Raw genomic sequence first — 17,586 nt, 5'->3', positions numbered from 1 at the left:
CTGCTCAACCTAAATGTCCAGGGGACAGACAGCATCAAATCCATCTGTCTTGTGGAGCCTGTAAGTTTTGTTTTATAACAAATGGTCCGAGACTGTGCTGGAGCAATTCAAAGCTCTTTTCTATCTGCATTAAAATGCTTTGGATATTGGACTAAAGCACTATTGCAAGTAGGTAGCTTCTGTAGTTCCTTTTGAAAGGGAAGATCATGCAAGTGTTGTTATATTGGAGGTTAAGTTCTGTGATTCGGTAAGGATCATGTAGTTACTGAAATATGCATGGGATGCTGCTGACAGCATTATTTACAAAGGGTATCCCAGGGAGACCTCGGGCGATGTTTTATTCTTAGTTACAGGCTAAATTCCAGACTTCTTTGCCAATAGGAGGGAGAAAATTATATTCTGCTCTCCTAGCTTGGTGTGGAGACCTTGAAAGCTTTCCACAACTAGATGGATTAAAGTTCCTGCTAAGAATTGTTCATGATCAGCTGGATTTAGCAGCACAAGGTGCTGCTCTTTTCAGGACACACCCACTAGGAAAATTCACCTGAGCACATTTAGTACAGGAACCTTGCACAGTTCCTTCCTGGCTTTGTTCTTGTATTCTTCTCAGTCAATGAAGTAATTCAAAGTTGTGTTGTGGGACCTTACCTTGCAGGATTGAGTGATGTGCATGAAGAAGCTTCAGCTGTCTCAGGGAATAGGAAATGGGCTCTTCCCCTTCTGGGAGTGTTATATATTGATTTTTGAAGGTCACCTGGCTGCAGTAAATGGGATTTCTCACTGATTGTATCCTCACCCATTAAAATGTAGGGTCAGACCTTGTTCTGTGGTTGGCAAACTGAGACCCAAAGGTACATTTTGAACATGCATGGTCCTGGTGCTTGAGCTGAGGGGTTCTGTCGCTGTCTGTCAGCTACTTCAATCCCCTCCAGGTCCACAGGGGAGGTTTTTTTGTTAGTGATCACAGCCTTAACAAGATCTTTAATGCCTAGACATTACGCAAGCAGAGAGCTCATGACAAAATCTGTTCTGTTTAAAGAGTAAGTGCACACAGGTGAAGGAGGGAACTGCAGGAATGAAGAAAAAATTGGTTTGCCTGGTGAGAACTTTTCTTGCACATCAGCAGCCTCACTGTACTACCCTTTTTTAATTTCTACTTTCCTTTTTTGAAACCTGGTTTTGGGGATATGACATCATGAAGAACAATTCTAAAAAAATTAGCAGTGAGTAGGCATCCTGGGTGTTAGGGAGGACTAGTTCGAAATTGTTAAATAGGAATGAGTATCCTATGTTAGTGGATTTTAAGCCTTTATAAACAGGCTCTTCAGCTATTCCTTGCATCCACTCATGTTTGTAAGCCCTAAGCAAGTACATCAATGATACTGTGATTGTTTTCTCTCAGGAATGTTACCACACACAATCTTTTATCTTCATTGCAGCTGCATGGCTGTGGCATAGCTTCCCTGTGTGTGTTTATATAATACCAGCCTATTGCCTCCTGTGACTTGGAATCTATCCACAATTTAGTCTTACATCAGCCATATAAAACATTAACCATATAATAATATTGCTATAGGACATCTGTGGGTTTTTATCCAAATATGATAAGCTCATGTTTATCTTCTGTATGCTTTGTTTGCCCAGGCTGTTTTGCTTGTTTTATCCCAAGAAAGGCAATACAGGTTTTTAGCCTCATTCCTATGGGCTATGACCAGAGGTTCCTTGGTCCAACAGAGAACACTGTGGTACTATTGGACAGACCAGTGCAGCCAGCAAGAAGATACACTTCAAAGCACTTCAGAAAACTGAAGACAACCTCCTCTGCTCTCTCACACGGGGTAAGATCAGTAATGTTATTTTAATTGCTATAAGGCTCTGGACCCCTTTGCATTTGCAGTTGCACAAATACTGGCTGCAGAGCAGAAAGTCAGTCTGATAACCCTGCAAATGTATGTGTTGACAAACAAATACAAGGAATTTTTACTGACTTTTAGTGTTAAATCATGTACTGTTTTTATTAGTCAAAGGATAAAATTGGAATGGGGAATTGAAGACACATTTAAACAGTGAGACAGTTTTTAAAAGAACACAAAACTGAAGAGGGATGGAAATGTTTTATAAATGTATTTTGAACACTTGTAGTGCTTATGTGACTCTCATACCAGCTAGCTTAGAACTGTGGTTTATGGTAAGTAGTTGCTCACTGTATTGTATTTGTATTTACACACCTCATGTTAGCCTCGTGCTGCAAAGAAATGCTATTTCCCCTGATTTACAGGTGTAACTCAGAACAATTAAGTCACAAACTCAGTGGAATGTGGATGCTGAGCTCCTTGATGTCAGTGTGATGAGTAGCCCAGAAACATTTAGGAGTCAGATCCTTACATTGTGCTCCTTTGGCCACCCAGGGCAATGTCTAATTTTGGGCATTTCTTTCTTCTATAAACAATTCTCCCTTAATGCATGTATGTAAATCCAGCCTTATGCAGGGCAAGACTTCCAAAGCCTTTCAGACTACAGTAGCCAGGGCCTTTCTAAAATCCATACCAGTCCCTGTGTACTACCTTTTTATAAACTGCTCCTGAGAGACCATTGCTGTGTGAGTTGTTATTCTGTGCCAGCAAGGGAATTGTGCAAATCATTAACTTAGAATGGTCTGTTGGAGAGGTCAGGCTTAGTAGGGCTGGATTTGCTCAGTGTCTGAAATGAATAATTTACCTGCAAACATAAGCAACAAGGACCAGGCAGTGGCTATACAAAATAAATTTCTGAGTAAATACCTTCTTCTTTATGATCTTCTCTTTAATAGCTCTTCAATATAATTTAGATGTGTTTACACATTCAACACCTGAGGTAAAAAAATCTAGAAAATCTGTCAAAATAGCATCAAGGTGGATTCCTACCAACACTGCTTTCTGGAAGGGAATATTACATAATAATTCTTGCTCTATGAGATATGCTAAATAAATATACAAAGGGAAGCAAAAACCCCACGTTTTCCTTGAGATATGGCCTTCTCTGTGATGCTAATTCTGTGTTTTGGGCAATAAGACAGAAATACTATGATTTCCAAAGTCCCTGTTCATTCAGCAGTCTCCACCAGTAGTAGATTCTGGAATACTCTCCCAGTATCACTGGGATTCAGTCTAAGAACCACATCAAACTTGATTTTCCTAGCCACAGTAGTGGAGTTCTTGATACTCTGAGTGAAGATCAGTCTAGAAGAGTATTTGTTGAACTTCTGTTCATTTTTCTGAGTTTGTTTTTCCCATAGTAAATTGCTGTGAAGAAGGAAATAATTTTAACATGATTCTGAACTGGTTTGATTCTGTGTGCTGCAGGGTTTTGTTTGTTTGGTTGGGATTTTTAAAGATAAGACAGAAGAATAAGCAAAAATATCTTATTTTGATATACTTCAAGGGCATTCAAGTCAGTAGAGTGACTCTCAAGGAGCAGAAAAGTTAAGACTACACTGACCTTAGCTCAAGTGCCTCTGTTGTACAGAGTAGAATTTATGCTTAAGTGGTTTGTTGAATGGGGTTAAATTTCAGTATGTTAAATTTTAATTTGAAGGGTTATCATGGCATAGCCTGTTTTTTGTAAATTCCTCACTATACTTCCACAGCTGAGTGAATGGAAATGCCTCTTTCAGCATTGCACCCCTTTCAAAGCATAGAAACCTTGGTTTGCAGCCAGAGGGGTAAAATGATGCAGTGATCACTTGCTGCTAGCCCTGACAATTCCTCTAAGGTCACTCAAGATAATAGATGTAATAAGAATTCATTCCTAGTCTGAGCCTTTTTTCATGAACGGGAAAAAAAATGCCAACCCAATCAAAAAAACAAAACAAACAAACAAAAAACAAAAACCAGAAAAAGCCCAAAAATTGCAACAGAAAACAAATCTGGAAAGAGTTCACTTTGATGTAACAGAAAGGAAAAAGAACTATTTTAAGCAAAGGAGTCAGGACAAAACCAGAAATTTCCAGAGCATGTATTTACAAGAGCAGATAGTGACAGGACAAGGGGCAATGGCTTCACACTGACAGAGAGGAGGTTTAGATTGGATATGAGGAAGAAATTGTTCCCTGTGAGGGTGTTGAGGTCCTGGCACAGGGTGCCCAGAGAAGCTGTGGCTGCCCCATCCCTGGAAGTGTCCAAGGCCAGATTGGATGGGGCTCTGAGCAACCTGGGAACCTGGGCTAGTGGAAGGTGTCCCTGCCTATGAAAGTGTTTGTGTCTTTGTACATGAGTCCAAATTATAGGTAGGAGCACAGCACCAAACAGTAGAAAAGAGGCAAAACAGTGTAGTAGTCTTACATTTTATTTTTCAAGTTACAGCCATATCAGACATCACACAGAAAATCTCTCAGAAATTGTTTGCATGTGCCTGTAGTAGAATTAGTGGGATTTTTTAGTCTCTAATGCCTAGTGCCTGCCTGGAGATACAGACAGGGACTCTGCTCCCTCTCCAAGAATGTGAGCTGTATGTCCTTCCTTTGTCAGATGATCACTTCAGGTGCCTGGGGTGAGGTGACTTTGAAAGGGAACATTCCCAAATCTCTGCTCACATGGAAAATGGCATATATGAATTGTAGAATAGATTATGCATTGAGTAGTCCTGTATCCCTTCACAGGGATACCTGCTCATCACAGCATTTATTTTAAACTTTAAATAGCATTCTGTTGCAGGATCCAACTTAGTGGCCAAGCTAGTCTGGCATAATTTTCCAAAGCCAAGTCCAAAAAAGATTAACCTTAAACTTAGCCTTGGCAAGCTGGTATTTGCAGGGTGGCTCTCATTATCACTCCTGGATGAAACAGCAGAGGCCAAAAACAGCAGGGCTGGGAATGTCAGCCTCTCAGACCAGCTGATAGGAATGTCTTTGGCGTGTCCTGGAGTCCATGCACTCCCAAATTCCTAATTTGGGACAAAACATACCAGATGTCACTGAGAAAAATCCATTGTGTCCCATCAAATATTTTGTAGCCCTCTCTGCCTCCTGGCTGTTCCACAGGATTATTGTACATGCCTGTCCTCTAACTGGAAGGAAAATTTTCCACTTGTGGGAGATTTGGAGCATTTTTTGGCCTTGCACAGACAGGACAGGAGTGAAGGCCATCACTTCTTAGCTGGAATGAGGTGAAGTTGCTGCCAGGCAGGCAATGAGGGCTGTCCCTAGAGCACTTCTGGGCACCTCCCTGTTCTTCCCTGAACTCTGCAATGACAAAACGACAGGGAACTGCAGAACTCACCTGAATACCGTCAGTGCCACCTACTGCTACAATATCACAAGTACAGTGTGTGTGCATCAGTGACTGCTAGAAACCCCTGTCCTTCCCTCCTCTCAAATTTGACTCAATGTCTCCAAGCATTTTTAACACCCATATCTGATTCCCCCCCCCCCCCCAGTTAATTTAGGCAAACCTGGAAACCACAGTTTTGTTCAGAGCAAACCAGTCCTAGACAATTATCTCCTCTTAAATTTCCACACATGGAGAGTGTTTCTTCCCCTACAGGCACCTCCTCACTTGCAACCAGGGAGATTGAAGTTGATATTCCAAGAAAAAAAGGTGGTCTGGAGTGATTCTGGTGGAAGGACTGTGGTAAGAAGACAACATCCACAACTCGCTTCTTGGGGTGATACACTGAGTTAGTTTTGCAGAAAACTTTGCTCTACCCTATTAGGAGTTGGATGAAAGTGTGCAGGCAAGACAACATCCTAGAGGTAACAGTTTCAAAATGAGATTTAGGCAGCGCAGAATACACATCATCTCTGCACTGCTCTCTCCAGAGAGCTCTAGGAAATCTGGGGAAAACAATACCCACTTTGTGTATTTATCTTTGAAGACCTTGCAAGCTCTGTCTTATTCTTTAGTATTCTTGCAAACAAAATTATTTCATTTCTGTGGGCTGAAAAAGAATTTGGTGGGGAACAACGGGTGTCTGGCAGAATTGCAACACAATTAATAATGTATTGCCAAAGGGCATGTGTATAGTTTGTGATAAGAACACTATGAAAAGCTAGGCTGGACTCAGAACCAGTCTCACTGGTTTCCAGAGTTCTGGGAAATATTTTAATCAATGTTATGTTTTAAAAACTAGTCTTTCCGGTATGTTTCTATCTCCCCACTTCAGCAAGTGACCTCTGTTTGGTGTCAAAGGAGCAAACTGCATGATCATAGTCACAACCTTTCCCTGCCTCTGTGACAAAAATGACACATTGTTCTAGTGGCAGCAGAGTGTCCCTTTCAGCACTTGCACCTCACTGCACTGCACATGGAGGACAGCTAAAGGTTGTCCTTCTTAATGTTAGAATACAGATTTTCTTCTGAAGAGCTTTTATTTTGTCTTATTACATGTGCACAGCAACACACAACCTCCTTTATGGCCCTAAACCCAGATAACTCCAGCTGCACCCCAAATATCCCACAGCTAATCCTTACAGGCCATAAATTTAATGAATAGGATCCTTTGCCCTCTAGCAATTAAGAGCATTTCCAGGGATGAAAGTTTCTGGACTACAGGTTGGAGCTCACCTTTTCTGGGCTTGAAATTACTTGAAATACTTTTGCCTCACTAATAACAGAAAAGCAGGAATTTGGGATGGGCATTGTGTGAAAAAAAACCCTCCTTTTTTAAGACATGCAGATTGGATAAAATCAAATGTACTCAGGATAGGAAGGAGTGCTGATGTTCACTGTGCTAGCTAGATTTTTTATCTGTTAAAAACTCCATTATCTCCAAACTGCCAAAGGTGAGTTCTCCCAGGATTACTCAAGATTGACCTTGCCAGTGCTTGTAGAATTATCTCATGGTATCTGACCATTCTTTCTAACTCATTTGCCAAGGTTTAAGGAATTATATAATCTTCTGTCAAATTCAAAGAGTAAAAGAATTACCATCTTATTACAAACAGAAGCTGGAAAAACGTGACACTCAAGAACCTGAAAACCACAGACTATGTGAGGAGCTTGAAAAATTTGCTGCTACAACTTTAGTTCATAGTTGTAGAATTATTTGCATGTTTTTCAGGCTTTTGAATGCTCAGGGACAGTGGTATGTCAGTGAACCAGTGCCACTGGTTATCTGGCATCACCTAGGGGTTTCCTTTAGAGGGATGGAACACCTCTCCTATGAGGAAAGGCAGAGAGAACTGGGAATGTTCAGCCTGGAGGAAGCTCTGGGGTGACTTTATTATGGACTGAAGAGACTCTACAAGAGAGCTGCAAAGTGACTTTTTACTATGGCCTGGAGTGACAGGACAAGGGGTGATGGCTTTAAGCTGAAAGGCCCTGGCACAAGTTGCCCAGGCTGCCTCATCCCTGGAAGTGCCCAAGGCTGGATGGGGCTCTGAGCAACCCAGTAGAAGGGGGGTGGAATGAGATCTTTAAAATCTTTTCCAACCCAAACCGTTCTGTGATTCTGTGGTCCCTGGAGAGGTAACTGATGTGAAATTTTGGTTTCAGCACCTTGAGAGCTGTGTGCAGACCTGCAGAGCACAGTGGTACCCAGCCAGCAGTGGGGATGGGGTCACACACCCACAAATCCATCAGGTTTCCCTCAGGGATGCTGCAGCTCCTGGTGGTTACTCACAATGAGGGCGATCACACTTGGTGTGGTCAGTGAGGGGTGGCAGGGGCTCAATGCACACCCTGTCACCTTTAAAATGAGAATTTTTGCTGTGCATTCCTTTACCCAGAGTGAGGAAAACCTGTGGGGTGGGGATGGACTGGTCAGCTGCTTTGTTCTCTGTTCTCCACCCCTCACCTGAGATGGCCTTTGTTCACCTGGCAGCTGTAGGCTCACCCTCAGCGTGAATGTCCCTGGAAAAGTATGGAAGTGTGACTTGGGCAGATTTGATGTTCAGAAATGAAGTGAGCCTTAATGTATTACTGGTTTCTCCTTTTAGCTATGGGATGATCTGGTTTCCTACCTACTCCAGGTAGTAAAAGCCACAGCTGCTCCAAAAATAATGATTCTCAGCTAGGCCTCTTTTTAGAAATGTGAATAAGGCAACTCAAACCATTGAGACAAAATTACACTCAGCCAATAAACCCCTGAATCTTCCCCTGGCCTCTTACCAGGCTCTTTTCTAACACAGCTCCTGTTCTTAACTCTGCAAAAAAACTTTTCTGCACCCTTAGGTTTTTTTCAGTGAGCTGTATCCACCAGCTCAGGGATGGGTCTGACTGCCATGAATGCAAAGAGGGTACAGAGTGTGAAGTGGAAGAGCAAGTCTTTTGGGGGTAGGTAGTCTTTAAGGCAGGTTCAGCTGGCCATGCATTATGTATTATGTCTAAGAGACTTCTATGCTGATGGGCTGGCTGTCTCCTAAACCAACTGCCTTGGACTTGTTTTGCCTCAGGTGAGCTCAGAGCCTTTCCCTATGCCTGCTGGTGCAGTGGTATTCTCCACAGTGCCAGAGATGTCCTGGAGCTCACCCTGAGATTTTGCTCCCTGCTGAACTGTAGGTTTTGGGCAGGTTGTGCTCTAAGTTCAGAATCAGATTCAGTTTGCACAGCTGTCTCAGAAGTAGTGGCTTCTCAACCAGATGTGTAATATAAGCATCTGGCAAGCAGGCAGCTGCTCTGGGGAGCTGTGAGGGTCTCAGGCTGTGAGCTAGGGACCAGCATCTCTGTAGATGTGTATTCATTGCTTGCAGCATCCTAGCTCTGTGCTGGAGAAGACAGGGGCATGCTGTGCCCTGACTTAGTACTCACTAAGCTCCCTGGGTGGAGGTCATGGGCCCAGAGGCCAGGAAAGACCTGTGGCATAGAAAAAGAAAAAAAAATCCAGATGAAAAGTCAGGGACAGGACTGCAAGGAGGGGCAGAGTGCATGCCAAAACAGCCTTTGTATCTGTGAAAGCTGGCAGAGCTGCAGAGCTGCTAAAGCAGTCAACAGCTGATGCAGAGTCCTGGGAACAGAGCTGGAGATAATTGTGGAGATAGGAGATGAGGCAAATTCAGGCTTCCAGACTGCTGAACTGAAAAAGAAGAGGTAACAGCATTTAACCTGGGAAGGAACCCAAGAGACATCGTGTAAAATGAGTCAGCTCTAACTCCTGCAGATGGCCCGCAGGTAGGAAAACTCCACGGGTGTAAGGGGAGGGTGTGTCTCGAGGGGAGGACTCAGGGGCTGGACTCAAATCAGGTGGTGAACTCAAAGTGTCCTCCTCCCTGTTGGAGTTGGCTCAGGGCGGTGCTGACTTTACAACAGTCCAATGTCAACTGCTCCTGAGGTGCTGGTGGCTCAGGAGCTCAAAACCATTTTTTACCTCTCTCTGAGAGAAGGAAAAGAAAGAGCTCTGGCCCCAAAACAGTTGAGACCTTTCTCAGGTCAGTCTTAAATTCTTACCTCTCCCAGCAGCTGCTTCTCAAGCCCTGAGGATTTCACTGAGCCAATTTAATGCTGGTGGTCAGACAGTTTAAACCCATTAGCTCCCAGCTATCTGAATAATTTTCTCCTGGGATCCCAGCACACGGGCAGACTGCTCTAAACAGAACTGCAGAGCCCTGCCACGGGACCTGGACCTTTGCTGACTGCTGTGGCCTGTGTGGTGAGCATTCAGGGGCTGAAGAAAATGCCACTGGGGAGATCCCTGTCCATGACATCTCTGAATGGGCTTCCTCAGTGTGAGGATGAAGACCTGCCCGTGGAGGATTTGTTGCTCTTTGAAATTTCTTGGGAAGTTACCAACAAAGGTTTGTACCACACTTGGGGGTTAGTACTGCTATTTTCTATTTCAGGAGTGGAGGGAGGGATGAAGGGCTGGAGAAGAGAGGCATTCACAGGGAGATTGGAGAGGGCTGCAGAGCTGCTGGATTGGAAGAAGTGCAGGTGTGTAATCGTGCATGCTGAGTGTGGGCTGCACCTGCCTGGGCTTGTGTGGGATGGGCAGAGCCAGGATATCTCTGTGTCTTTTTGTGTTCCACCAACAGGGAGAAGGGGTTTGAACGTCTAAGTGCTAAGTCTGAGTGTGCAGATGTATATATTGCTTTGTACATACTTAGTTTTTGCCTTCCATGCAAATTCACTTAGGAATGTCATGCATGGAAATGAGCTGTACAACAGAGATCAGATGCAGAGCAGTTTAGCAGTCCCCCTCTCAGCCTTCTAGAGCAATGTGGAGAAGAGGCCGGGCCTGGAAGGGGTATTAGTAAACAGAGCTGTGTTACAGCCACTGAACAAAACCCAGGAGTCAATGACCAGCAGCTTTTGTGTGCCAGCTGAAACTGTTCTGGATTGCTCTTTGCAAACACAGGTGGTGTCACACAGGGGCTTCATTTGTTCATTGGTTGCTGCTGGTCAGGCAAAGGGCAGGCTGCTTATTGGGCAAAAATCCTCCTGCCTCCATTTCTAATTCATTCATCAAATCATCCCCTTTCAGGTAGGTGTAGTTCTGCCAGCTTCCATTTTCACTGCAAAAGTGAGTTAGTATGAATAAATTATAAATGTGTGTCATTGTCCTGGCAGATAAATAGAGATTGATCAGGAGAGGGGACCTGTAATCTGTTAAGAATTTAACTCTAAGGGGGAAATGTGTGTGAGAAGAATGGGCAGTGCTGAGGTTTGTCCCCATGGGGAAACTGGAAATACTGTTCTGTGATAATTTCTGCTGGTTTACATTGCTGTTTTTAGGGTGGTGACCCCTATCAATACCCAGCGGTGGGACAGACTAGATTTGGCAGTTTGAATCCATGTGGGCATATTTTTCAGTAGCTTCAGCCAAGCTTTTAGAATTAATTTGCTAAAGCCACAGCTTGGAGCATGCAGCATTCAGTGTGTATGATAAGTAAGGCTCTGGCAAGCAGATGGCAGCAGAAATCTAGGAAATTCAGGTGTTCTCACTAACTTCTCTGAACTCCACAATATATGTATTTTCTGAGTCATCTGGACCCAGTGCTTGTAAATACCACACATGACATTTAAGAGACGGTAGCCCAATTAGATTTTCCTAGAGTATGTACAAAATGTAGTGAATCATTTATTCATCCACAGAGCTCTAGCTGACTTCACTGGAGCCAAATCAACCAGCACAGCTAAAATTTACTCCTCACACATTTTATGAGAAAATTGATATTAATAAAGTCAATTTTATTCAGTGTGTTTAAAAATAAGGTGCCTTTGCTTACACTGCTTTCCAAGCCCATGTATTGACAGGACTGAAGGAACCATGGAAAACAATTTCTTCATTAGAATCTGACCTTGTGCAAACTTTACATTAACCAATCTCGACTAGAAACATCTGTGCAAAACCCCTTTTATAAGCCTGTTTCAGCCTATTTTTCTGGTAAATTCTTGATACTGAGGGTTTGGGGTTTTTTTTCTGTGTCTTCCAGGCAATTGAATGTGTAAGTCATGTGGTGAGACCTGTTCCCTGGTGACCTAACTTTTATAAACAGTTCTGGAAAAGTGTTAGGGCACTTTGAGAGATAGTAGACAGCAAAATGCAGCGAGAGTCATCACAGAAGATATATAGGTTTAGGAAATAATAACTTATACTCTATATTTCCTAGCTCCTTTAATAGGAGGAATTATTTATTTGATGAAATAAGCTGAGCACACAGAGATTTAGTTCTGCTGCATATTTTAGTGTTTGTGCTACTGTATATGTTCCTAACATAGAGGGCAAGATAAATGTTAGCTGGATTTATTTCCTGACATGCTAATTTTGAGCATTTAACGTGAAGGTTTCTTTCTTCCTTTCTGGCAATGCAAGAGTGTGTCAGAGGAGCTCAGAGTAAAGGTTTTTTGCATTTCTGAGGTGGTGTAAAGCTGCTGCAGCCCACAGGAGCAAGTCCCAGTCTTTGTGTTAATTCTGTGTGCATCACCAGGTGCTTGGGTGTATTTCCTCCTTGGCCAGTGATGCTTCTTAGTAATCCCTCCATTTCTCTTGTGGCACTGACAATCCAGCTGAATTTCCCCCTTTCCTGTGATGAAGGTGATAGTAGAGCTCACAGGTAGATATCCGTCCCCACACACTGTCACCAATGACCTTTACAGGTGCTGAGCTGAACCTCTTCAGGGCCAGAGGATGGTGAGGGGGCCCTGCAAATTGAAGAATATCTGATTCTGTAGAGGGAGAGGGTCTTCATGTGCCCAGCTGCCCACAGGGAGGAAGCATTCTCTGGGATTTCCATGATGATGCTGGTTGTTGCTGAGGCATCAGGTGCAGTTGTAGGGAAGAACAAGATGGTTGTATGAACTCAGGGCTCAGAGATCTACAAGTATCCATTATTTCCAGAGTCTCATCTCTTCTTTGTCAGCAGCTGGAACAGGGAACTTGTCTCTCCTTTTGTTTTAAGGATAGATCATTTGACACATGCTCTAATAAGGCAGAGTTTCTACTTCTCCATGTTTCCTTTTTGTATTTTCTGTCCTGGTTGCAACCTGTGCTAAGTTACAACCTCTGACATGGAAAACATTGCCCTCACAGTTACTGCTCTCACTCTTCTCTGTCTGGAACAAGCAAAGATAAGGTAGCTGAAGGAGAAAATGGGAAATAAAAAAGGCTCATCTGCCAGTGTCACTCTCCCTCACCCTTTCCCCAAGTCATATGAGAGGAAATTTGCCATCTAAACCAAACACAATATTGAAAACCTCTGGCACTGGAAGTCCTCTGCCAAAGAAATGAGAGATGTGTAGTTTCTTTTGTGAAATTTCCCTCACTTTAGTTGGCATTTCACTGATGGGCAAAACCCTTTGTGAAGTGGATCTACAGTGTTTCTGTGGCAAAAGGGGAGAAATGCAGGCAGTGAAGGGTCCCAGGCCACTGCAGTGCCACAAACCTGGTGGTAATCGTGGGGGAGATCAGCATTTTTAACTCTTCCTTTCTCTCCTGGCCAACATGCTTTAGTAAAGCCAGGTCTGGTCATATAGCTGTGAAAAAAAGGTCTGGTTTCTTTCATCCATAGCAAGAAGTCCAATAAAAGCTTTAAGTACAGCAGCAGAAGAGAAGTGGCTACCAAGCTATGAAGATTTTGTGCCTGGGTTGGGTTTGTCTGTAGTGGGTTTTCTGACACATTAATTAGAAGGGCTGAGAATGTTCAAGATCTGCTCTTTTCTCTAGAACGTTGTCTTGAAAATAATTCCAGTGATATTTAGATGAGTATCCCTTGCTGTACCACTCACAGCTTTTAGATAAAAAGTAGAAGAATGCTTAAAAATGCTGGGCAAACAGCCAGCTTGTATCATGATTCAGCTGTGAACAGCTTAGCTCAAGAGTCACTGGTAGATGAATCTCAATTTTCTTTTCCCCATCCCCATTGGGAATGAAGATTGTGCTAAAAACAAAACTTATTTCAGCCCTCCCTGGAGCAGAGATCTCAGTTCAGTTTCTCTGATGGAAAAACTGGACCTTTGGAAATTAAATACTGATTCCACTGAAGTTAGTAGGCCCAGCATTTTACCTTCTCTGTGTCTTCCCATGATGAAACTTCCTTAGGAGAAGGTGATTACATCAATTTATGACACAGCTGAAGTAACACCCTTTGGGGAGTGGGGATGGCATAAACTTGGCATAAGCACAGCCTCAGAGCTCCGTGCATTAATAGAGTGGGGTGGAATATCAATGTCAAATCAATTCCAAATGAAATCCTGTGCACTGGGGATGATGCACACAGAAATAGCTTCTTGATTGTGGACATCTGTCATAAATTTCAGCAGCTCAGTATTATTTCAGAATATGTTTGGAATGTCAAAATTTCAAAGAATGTGGAGATCTGCCTTCTGAGGAGTCCTGGCTACAAACATAGCCAAAAAACCACAGGAAAAATATCCGCTGGCTGAATATGCTGGTTGTTTTTTCACCTGACACATTTTACAACCTGATTTTATTAATGGTAGTGCAATAGACAATCAATCAATCCCATTCCAATCAAATGTAAGAAACAAGTTCAATCCAAATTTTTATCACACCTGTGCAGATCAAAGACACATTCTGAGGAGAAGGGTGAAACAATTGATGTAATTGATGGGTGATTGTGGCAGTGAAGTCAGTTTGAATCCTGAGCCTGGGCTCATGCTGCCCCCATGGATCCTGTGGCTCTTGTGGTTCTCAAGGAAGCTTTAATGCCTTCAGAGTGGTCAGGATATGGCAAAGAAGCTGCAGAGCCCTGGAATCATCCTGATCCTCTCTCTGAGTAGCAAAGGTGTGTGGGAGAGGATCAGTAACAATCTCCACTTAGCTCTGTCTCACTTCCACAGTTCACTTCCTATTTCTCTCGCTCATTTTTGGTTTCTGCTGCTCCTTCCTTCTGTCCTTCTGCAGCGTAGGGTGGGTAGGAGGACAAGCTCTGACTGCTGCTTGAATTTTAAATATACAAAAGAAATAATGCAGCATGACTTGAAAAAGGGAAAAAGAAAACACTGGAGTGATGCAGAGAACTCCTTTAGACTAATTCATAGTAGTGTTAACATAAAAATGTTTAGACTGTTAAAATAATTATATGGAATATTTTCTGAGAAAGTATTTTAGTTTCTATTTTTAAAGAGGTCAATAAAAAGAGGTCAAACTTCCCTTAAATTAACAAAATCCTTCTTTCCCAAATAGCATAACTCCCCTTTTGGTGCCAGTTTATTTTTTCCCAAAAAAAAAAAAAAAGAGAATGAAAGGATAGATGGGGAAAAAAATTTGTTGTTGATTTCCTTCTAAACTTGATTTCATTTATTGGTGGAAAGTTAAAAGCATGTTTTAAAAAGAAATAATACAAATATATTTCTTTCAGGGATTTTTTAAAATGACTAAATCTTACTATATTTGCTTAAAGCATTTTGTTGAACATCAGAAAATGAAAATATTCCTGTATAAACATTTTACTGTTAATTCCACTTGTCTGTGATATTCCAATATTCCAAACCAGTTCTCCTGTTGTGATCGCTACTGATTCTCTGTTTCTCATTTTGTCATTTCTTGTTTGTTTTTAACCTGTTTCAAAGTACAAAACTTCAGAGGCAGCATGGAGAAACTTGCAACACTTTGGTACATCCTTGTTGTTTGGAAAGGTTTTCTGTTTGTAATATGACCTAAAACATCATATTAGAGAAGAAAAAGAAGATTTACCAAATTGTTCAAGCAATTTGAGAATTCTGTGAGGTGACTATGTAAACCCCTACTCTGTTGGTCAGTGGGATATGAAATGTTTTGCTTACTGCACCAGGTATTTCCAGGGAATTCAAAGCAACTCAGCATATAGAAACTATCTCTTAAAGATATATAATGTGTTCCTTGAGTTTGCTGTGGAGAAGTGTAATTTCAAAAGTCAGTACATTATTCTAGACATTGCTCTGTTCTTCTCAAGATGCCTTTTTTAAGTTATACCCAACACTTCCTACATACATAGTTTCACTTGCAGTTTCCCTCCGCTGTCAATTAAGCCTTGTGCACTGACATGCTTTGTGAGTCATATTTCCACAGTAACTGGGAAGACAAAAGCAGCTCGGGGGGCCAGGTAACACTGCTTTTATCACAGTTACCTTCTGAGGAGTTTTAACAGCCTGTAAAATGCACTCTTTAGATTTTATCATAAGTACTTTTCATTGCATTTCAGGCAAATCAGTGCCTTGAAATGTTTTTTACCTTGCTGTGCAATAGATTACGACAGCAGAGCACAGCACACTCTGCATCCTTTCCCCCATAAGAGCCCCTCCATACATCTTTGGCCCTTTAGGGCACACAGGGATCCTGAGGATAACCTTGTGGAAAGAAACACTCAGATGCTGGCTGTGCAAAGCAAAGGTCCAGGCTCTACCCAGCCCATGAGCTGCAGCTTCCTTGTTTCTCTTCAAATCCATGCCTGTGGAAGCTCAGCTTTGTTGCCAACCCCAGTGTTGAACCCCTTGCAGTATTGAAGAGACTGATCCACCCTCCTGGGATGGGGGAAGGAGCTTTGCTTCACTCTAGGCATACACAGCTTTATCATGGTATTTAGTGGCTTTCATCTTGCAAGTCATGTTTTCTTTTTTTCCTGGATCTGCACTAAAATCTTCCCTCATTCTAAGCTCTGTATCCCTGCCAATTCAAACCAGCCAGTTTCATGACTAGGATTTATACCAAGCCTCTTATTTATCCGTTTTGGATTGAAGCCCTTTATGCTCCTCTGATGAATTTACCACCCCATAAAAACAGGTGCATCATTGTAACTATTGCTTTATAGGTCGAATGTTCTGACTTATCTCATATAATTAAAATTCTATGTTTATCTGAATCCAGGCTGTTCAAATAGACTCTCAGCTTGTGAGCAGAGGGAGGAGGGAAAATACAGTCTTATCTATCTAAGATTGTTCTAAATCCTTGTCCAAAGCAGCCATGGAAGAATATGATGACCATAAATCAGTTTCTTAAGCTTTCTGGTCCTGCTGAAAAGGAGAATAATAGTCTTATGCATAGGTTTCCTTCTGCAATTCCATGTCTACATGATATGAAATCTTTGAACTTGGTTTAGGAACAGACATCTGTAAGGTCTTGAATTCTTAAGGGTAATAATTTATTGTTATAATTCTACTTAGCAAGCTCGTAGATAGGAACTGCATTTTTTTCTCGTCGTAAATACCTAGAATCCTGAGCCATGAAAATATTGAGACTAGGAATCCTTCCAGCATTCAAAACAAATGGGGTATTTGTAGAGAAAAGGCATTTAAGTGAACAATTTCTTTTCTAGGAGCATAATTAAAACTGTACCTCTGTCATTTGGCTCCTCAGGGCTGCAAGACAGCTTTGTAGAAGGCTTTCTGTAGTTGTCAGGGGATACAGTTTAATTAATCTGGGATCTAATCTCCCAAAGTGCTGAGCAACTTCAGCTGCTCATTTGCTGTATTGTACATAGCAGAGGCAGATTTTTAAAGAGAATTAGGTAACTTGTTAAGGTTTTTAATTCAATTGGATGTGGTGCATTGACACCTCTGGATATCCCAATAACTTTAAAAGGGTGAGCCTAGAGTGCCAGCTCTCAATCCCTGGCAGCTTTCAGTGCTGACTCCATAGGTAATTTTGATGTCACTGCTGGAAGCTGTAGCACCATCTCCTTCCCGAGAGTGCTGCCAAAGATTTCCAAAGCTTCAACATTCAGTGGAGGAAGAAAATTTTGTGTAGGAGCACCAATCCCTTCTGTAGTGTTTCTTTTTCTCTTTGTACCTGTTGAGCTCCCTCTCTCACCTTGCTGGGGCTATGCTCATTGTCTCTGGTGTGCAGAGGCAGGTTTTCTTTTCCCTTGCCATCCCTCCCCCTTGCTGAATTCAAGCGTGCCCTCTTGTTCTTCTGACTTGGTGGTGTGCAATGTCCACTGCCTGGCACCCTGGGGACTGTGGTAAAGGGAGGTTTGCCCTCCCGGTGCATGAATTCCAAGGCTGGCTATGGAAAACTGTGAGGAAGAGCAGCTAAGGGACTTTTGCACACCATGTGCAAGACTGGATAGATCTGTATTGACTTGGCAAAGAATGCTGCTGGATCCTTTTAAACATTTGAATGCTGCATTTGTTTTTAAAGCAGACAATATTTTGGTGAAAGATGATACAGACATTTATATTGTCAGTGTAGGCTACATTCCCTCTAACTCTTCGAGACTGATAATGGAACAAGAAATGT

The 17,586-nt window shown here is 42.3% G+C and overlaps 1 protein-coding gene across 1 annotated transcript in view; it reads left to right on the top strand.

Annotated features, from left to right (window-relative positions):
* The first annotated feature begins 7,768 nt into the window (after positions 1 to 7,768).
* The window catches only part of GYS2 (glycogen synthase 2), a 43,378-nt gene continuing 33,560 nt past the window's right edge, over positions 7,769 to 17,586 (top strand). The window contains exon 1 of the mRNA XM_033057876.1: positions 7,769 to 9,706. Coding sequence (XP_032913767.1) covers positions 9,586 to 9,706 — 121 coding nt within the window. The 5' untranslated portion in view covers positions 7,769 to 9,585. The remainder of the gene's footprint in view (positions 9,707 to 17,586) is intronic.

This window comes from Catharus ustulatus, chromosome 4, assembly GCF_009819885.2.
Source record: "Catharus ustulatus isolate bCatUst1 chromosome 4, bCatUst1.pri.v2, whole genome shotgun sequence".
Taxonomy (NCBI): domain Eukaryota; kingdom Metazoa; phylum Chordata; class Aves; order Passeriformes; family Turdidae; genus Catharus; species Catharus ustulatus.
This window is presented reverse-complemented; position numbering and strand designations above follow the sequence as displayed.